This window comes from Hibiscus syriacus, unplaced genomic scaffold, assembly GCF_006381635.1.
Source record: "Hibiscus syriacus cultivar Baekdansim isolate YM2019G1 unplaced genomic scaffold, ASM638163v2 tig00110793_pilon, whole genome shotgun sequence".
NCBI classification, from domain to species: domain Eukaryota; kingdom Viridiplantae; phylum Streptophyta; class Magnoliopsida; order Malvales; family Malvaceae; genus Hibiscus; species Hibiscus syriacus.
Window position 1 is genome coordinate 757,229 of NW_024062864.1, and position 7,041 is coordinate 764,269.

At 34.7% G+C, this 7,041-nt stretch overlaps 1 protein-coding gene across 1 annotated transcript; it reads left to right on the forward strand.

The window, feature by feature from the left end:
- Positions 1 to 5,948: 5,948 nt before the first annotated feature.
- Positions 5,949 to 7,041, forward strand: LOC120141032 (ethylene-responsive transcription factor CRF6-like). The gene has a single exon (XM_039155976.1). The coding sequence runs from the start codon at positions 6,084 to 6,086 to the stop codon at positions 7,014 to 7,016; it is 933 nt and encodes a 310-aa protein (XP_039011907.1). The 5' UTR covers positions 5,949 to 6,083; the 3' UTR covers positions 7,017 to 7,041.

Consider the following 7,041-nt stretch of genomic DNA (forward strand, 5'->3'; position numbering starts at 1 on the left):
AAATATGCAGATTGATCAGATAATTCTTCAGAAATGAAAGCTTGATAGCATAAGTTGCTACACTCCAGAGGTAACCTTGAAAATAAATGATGAGGTGAAGGAAGACCGAGTTCACCACTTTAAAAGTCAAATGAAGATTCCATCAACATTTATCCATTCATAAGAAAATCATTTGCACAATAGACAATGCATTAAATTGATACATTTGATTGCATTCAAACATAAGGTTTTTTCAGATTTTCGTATGAAAAAGAAGATTCATGATGAAAAATACCTTACAAGAAGAAGATAGAATTCAAAATCTCAAATGCAGGAATCATGCAAACATCTGAAAGAGAGATGGACGCAATCTACAAGAATGAGCATTATCTTGAGATTGGGGCATGTTACCCAATCAACATGTTATTTTGAAAAATAATGAGAAAACGATTTTCATAGTTTCTTACTTAGTAAACTATTTCTCACATCTGTAAGTCCTACAGTGCATGATGTTTCCAAAAAGCCTTTGGGAGCTTTTTGATGTTTTCAAAACCTTCGGGTCAGCTGTAAGCCCTACAGTGCAGAATGTTTTTTTCTTAAAACATTTCCAGAAGGGTTCATAATGAGAAGAACTCATATGAAGAAGGAAGAAGAAATTCATAATGAGAAGAGCTTGTTCAACCTTTTGCTCAAATCCATCACTCGATGGATCAGCTTTTCCAGAGAAAGTTCATAATGAGAAGAACTCATCTGAAGAAGGAATAAGAAGTTCATAATGAGAAGAGCTTGTTCAACCTTTTGCTCAAATCCATCACTCGATGGATCATCTTTTCCAGAGAAAGTTCATAATGAGAAGAACTCATCTGAAGAAGGAAGAAGAAGTTCATAATGAGAAGAGCTTGTTCAACCTTTTGCTCAAATCCATCACTTGATGGATCAGCTTTTCCAGAGAAAGTTCATAATGAGAAGAACTCATCTGAAGAAGGAAGAAGAAGTTCATAATGAGAAGACCTTGTTCAACCTTTTGCTCAAATCCATCACTCGATGAATCAGCTTTTCCAGAGATAGTTCATAATGAGAAGAACTCATCTGAAGAAGGAAGAAGAAGTTCATAATGAGAAGAATTTGTTCAACTTTTTGTTTGAATTCATCACTCGATGGATCAACTTTTCCAGAGAAAGTTCATAATGAGAAGAACTCATCTGAAGAAGGAAGAAGAAGTTCATAATAAAAAGAGCTTGTTCGACCTTTTGCATGACTCTATCACAGAAGGAGATATATCATCATCAGCATTTCCAGAAGGAGTTCATAATAAGAAGAACTCATCTGAAGAAGAAGAAGTTCACAATGAGAAGAGCTTGTTCAACCTTTTCTAGATTACATCACAGAAGGAGATAAATTGTCATCCCCAGTGAAAAAGTTCATAATTAGAAGAACTAATCCCAAAGAAGAAATTATTCAACATTGCCATCATAATCAAGTGAAGTCAAATGGATAAAAAATTTATTATCTTTTCGTCTTTGCTCTATTCTTGTTAACACAATAATGAGCAAAGAGGGGCAGCTAAAGATACTAATTTTTTACCCATTTTTTTATTATTGATATTATTATTATTATTTTATTTATTATTATTATTATTAAAATTATTATTACAAATAGGCCAAAATCGGGGCCGAATTACAAATCTGGAAGCCCAACCAGATGGCCCAACTAAAACCCTAAACCAATTTGGGGTTTCAACTAGGGTTTCTAAACCCTAGCACCCCAGCCGCCTCCAAGATTCCAGAAGGCCAGCCGTCGCCTCTGCCAGGTGGTCCAACGTCCAGCTGTCGACACTCTAGTGCCACGCCACCTCGCCGCCGAAGCCTCTAGAAGCTCTGTTGCCACGACTCTGATCGTCCACGTTGTTGCCTATGGTGAGTCACCACCATAGTTATGGTGACTCACCGAAAGCTTCCTAAGGGACCGGTTCGACGAAAGCCTCGATGGTGGCTATAAAAGCCACCACACCTGCAAAATAAAAAAAAACAGAGAGGAAGAATCGGAGATAACAGAAACGAGAGCAAGAACCCGAACAGACCATAACAACAAGCCAAACAGAACCCATAGCAACAAATCAAAAAGCAAAGAGAGAATAGAGGGAGAAAACTTACCACCGAGGAAGCTACGCCGTCGTCAGAACCTCCACACGCCGCAAAAGAAATTGAAATACCGAGAGTATTTCTGTAGATCTAGGTAACTACAAGGCTTTTTAGAGAAAAATGACATTGGATTCATCTTTAGGACGTTCTGATCTTTATTTTGGGAATTTTGAAATTTTTCGGCCACCAGCAGCAGTGGCCGGCGGTGGTTGTCGACGCCGGAGCACGGCTGTCGGCCGGTGGTCTCTCTCTCAGTTTTAGAGAGAGGCGAGAGAGTTAAAAATTCTCTCTCAGTTAGAGAGAGAAGAGAGAAAGAAGAAACGAGGATGCTGGCCCGAAGGGCCAGCCGTTTAGGGTATTTAAATACCCTCTCCCAAACGACGCCGTTTTAGGGGAGGGTGTTTCTGTAATTTCATAAAGGGTAAACCCCGTCCGCAGTGCTTCAAGTTTGTATACCTTGCAATTTAGTCACTGAAAGTAATTTTTGCCTATTATAATTTAGTATTCGAAGTTTATTTTATTTTATTTCAGTCATGTCCAGTATAATTATATATTTAGGATGAATACTGAATTTAGTCCCTTATAGTTTAGTAATTATTATTTTAATCACAAACAACATGTTTTAATTTGTTTTAATTTAATATTTGAATTCAATATATGTTTATTTTAGTCACTACATTAATAAATAGGTAATATAGTATGTTTAGCCACTATATTTTTAAATAATTAATTATGAATTAGGTATTTAATTCTATTAGGTTATAATTTAGTCACTAATTTTAATTTTTATTTATTTTTACGAGTTTTATTTATTTTAAATATATAGTTTTAATTTTGTTCATTATATGTTAATTTTATATGTTTACTTTTAATTATTATTACTATTATTATTATTATTTAGCCATAAATATATATTTATAATATTTATTTTATTTATTAAAATCTTATTTAATTACTTTTAACTTATTTTAATCATGTTTTAATATTTATTTATTTTTCAATATTAAGAAAGGGCAGTCTTAAAACAACTGGATGTCTATTTTCTGATATTTTTAAATAAATAAATATCCTATTTTATAAATTATATATTAATTGTTTTAATTATTTATTTATTTTTTAATATCGAAGAAAATAACTGTCTTAAGGCACCTAGAAGTCTTTTTCTGATATTTTTAAATAAATAAATATTTTATTTATAAATTTATATAAATTAATAAATTTACTTAAAATCATAATTATAATTTTGAAATAATAGGATTATAAATTAAATATATTTTAAATTTTTAAATTTCTAATAATAGAGATAATTTATAATTAAAAAGTACCAATTTTGGGCGTTGTAGGGGTGATAATCCTTCCCTAAACGTAACCGACCACGAATCCCTTTTTATTATTAAAAAGAACGAATTTTTGGTTAAAACGCATATCAGTTTATCTTTTAATCGATGTTTTCTTAAAAACTCTTTTAAAGAATGATTTTTAGGTATTCGACCTACCTGACCCAAAAGGCCGATGGCGACTCCCAAATTTTAAAAATCATTTATTCACATCACTTTTCCCGCCAAATAAATATTTCGTGCCCGGACGAAAATCGGTTACGACAAGGTGTTCACTGGGATAATGTTTTTTTAATAAAACGTGGAATTGGGTATGTTGGTATATTCATTGTTTCAGATTGAATTCTTACGCGTAAAACAACGTGAGCAAACTTTGTTATGGACCCTTCAATGCCATGGTTGTTGCAACAACGATCAATCCACAATCCATTCTGAAATGCCTCCAAAATCTCCACAGACTTGATGGACCTACCAGAAATCCATTTTGATATTCAGTAAGACAAACCTAATTATTCTCCTTTCTCTCGTGGATTGTTCTTCCCCTGGTCAGGCATTCCCCTTTCTTTATTCTCTAACTCCAAAAAAAGGCATATTCTCTATCCAAATGGCGGTACAATTCTTTGGCCGAAGCCATAATTGTCAACAGTTGATCAGTATTACCAGACAAAAAGCACCAAGAACAAGCCCTAGTGAGGATTATGCTACTCTTTTATAAGGTTAATGAACAAAAGGGTGCAGCAAACCAAGGGAATGCACGTCGTAATTCATAATAACTAGATCACAGGTTTCGAGAAGAAGATGAGCCTTTGGTTGGTTGATGATCATCCCCTCGAAGGGCCCACTAGGGGATTAAAAAGAGTTGCGTTTGCCAGGAGTCAAACCTAGTTCTATTGTTTGAAAGTAAATTATCCTAATCGTTGGATTACAAATGCTTTTACTTGAAACCTTAATTAATTATTATATATAAAATATCATCTCGATAAACACTGTAGCAAAATGTCGGCCAAGAGTGGTTGATAAACAACTTCCAATATAATTATTTCTCGGTAATAAAAAAAGAAGTGGATATATGTTATGTTATATAGTGTCATAATATAAAAATTTACTATCCTTATTCTATTTATTATAGTAAATCAAAATTCTTTCCCACTTTCTTAATTATTTTATTTTAATAATCGTCTTCCAACGTATAAAGGAACATAGTTTATGTTTTATTTTTCTTTTAAAAACGAAGTCTTATTCCAATCTTTTGATATTTTTTTATCCACCAAATTTCTCTTACAAACTCTTTTTCACCCCGAGCATAATCGAACATCATTTTCACACAAAAAAAATCTCAAAATTGACATATATGATAATGTTCGATTTTTATCGTCTTCATTCTTTGTTGGAATAATGTCAACTCAAGATATGATGATTTTTTCATCGCTTTGGTTATGGTAGTTTTTCCCTTTACACAAGCTCTTTCTTGGTTAGCCCCTTTCTCTTTCTTTCGTTCTTTATTTTTCTTTTTTCCCTTTTTAATTGTTGTTAATGACCACAATATTGCATTTGGTTCAAGATTTGAGTTGAATTTTAGTTTTGGAAATATGAATTAGTTTAGTGGTATTGAGTTTTATGGTGCTTAATGGTGGTGGGATAAAATTGAGGGTTGTGCTTGGTTTCACAGTGAGGGATCATTAAGTGGCTCAAATGGTTCTCAAGTGAGTGAGGATTTAATGACAGCGAATTAAAATGCGACGAAAATTTAATAAAAATATTAATAAGAATCTATCTTATAACTCAAAAGTTAATAAAAATGACATATCATCTCAATGTTAGAGAGTTAACATGAGAGTGAGCAAAAGAATTAAATCTTCAAAGTTCAATGAATAAATTGAAAATTTTAAAGTTTAGTGATCAAAATGAGAGAAAAGAAAGTTAAGGTATGATTTATGTAGTTTACCCATATTAAAGTTAATTTTTTTAATATTGGTCAAAGAATTACCAATATTTCAATAAATTTTAGTCAAAATCAGTATGCTGACGTGCCGATCTGTACGATGTGCAACAGAGCTTGTCCTTCCTCTCACACTCTCTCTCTTCCTCCGGTGACGAATATATCACCAGTCAGGGTGTGAATCGCTAATATCACATGGTGTGACTATTCTCAAGCTCACAAGCAAATCAAATCTCATCATTGTGGGTAGGTATCCAATGCAGAATAAGCGTGAACCACACAAGAGTCAACAGAGCGTGAGACAAGTTTTTATTATTTGGGAGGAAGTTTGGACACGTGTCAGTAAGACGGAGACGCAGCGAATCGTTCGGGATCTCCGATGGAGATCGGAGTCTCTATTCTCCAATCCATAATATTTGAATTATTAATAATTAATTTAAAAAAAAAACAAAAACGAAAATAAACTTTCCCCTAATAAAGTAGTTGTAGTCAAGATACTCCTATAAAACAGCCAGCGATTCTTGCCATTTTGACTCTCCTTAGCAACTGAAACTCTCCTGTTTATCACTGGCCTCTCGCTCTTTATACTCCAACAATTTGCTTTCAAAATATTGTTTCTTCACAGATTTTTATATCTTTCCTTGTTTTTTTTTTTAAATCCCCACTTTTGAAAATTTTGTTCTGGAGATGAAGCCAGTAGGTCGATTTCCGATGCAATATACAGAGCAAAAAACTGTAACTAGCAAACTGGTCAAGCCATCGAACAGGTTGTTTCCGATGGAATTCAAAGCTAAAGCCCCTAAAATTGTAAGGATCTGTGTCACCGATTGGGATGCCACGGATTCTTCCGGCGACGAATGTGAACGGGCGAGGCCACGTAAGGTGAAAAGGCATACAAACGAAATCAGGATCCAGAATTGTTCCGCTGTCAATTCCTCCAAGGCAGCAAACAAGCAAAACAGGCAAATATTTAATAAGATCAATCAGGTAAATATGAGAACAAAGAAGCAACAACAGGGTTTATCAAACGGCATCAAGTATCGTGGAGTTCGACAAAGGCCGTGGGGGAGATGGGCTGCCGAGATCAGAGATCCTACGAGTCGAACCAGGGTCTGGCTCGGTACCTATGACACTGCTGAGGAAGCTGCTTTGGAGTATGATCTAGCCGCGATTCGAATCAAAGGTCCTGATGCTCTCACAAACTTCGCGAAACCTCCGGTGAGACCTTCTACACCGGAGGTTGGTTTCGAAATGATTTCCGGGTATGAGTCGGCTCAAGACTCCCAGTCCCGCAGTTCACCTACATCAGTTCTCAGATTCCAGTCTAACGAAGAAGCTGAACTCCAAACGGACTCCAAAGATGACTCTTCGGAGCGCATCGACAGTCAGTGGAAACCCCTCGATGAACTCCAAATAGAACACGATAACTTATCAGATGAGTATTTATTAGTAGATCCGGGTGTTTTATGTGATCACTTCAATGCTGATAATCTCGAACCTGTGTTGTTTGATGAAATGAGGTTACCAGAAGATCGTTTGGAACTTGATTACGTTGATATTTCTGTAAAATTAGATGTCGATTTCGGGTCTTGTACGTGGGACGTCGATAATTACTATTAAAATCAGCGTAATTCTGCCTGGATAC

What these genes read in the sequence shown, in the direction of transcription:
- LOC120141032 (XM_039155976.1), top strand. Translation starts at nt 6,084, where the DNA reads ATGAAGCCAGTAGGTCGATTTCCGATGCAATATACAGAGCAAAAAACT.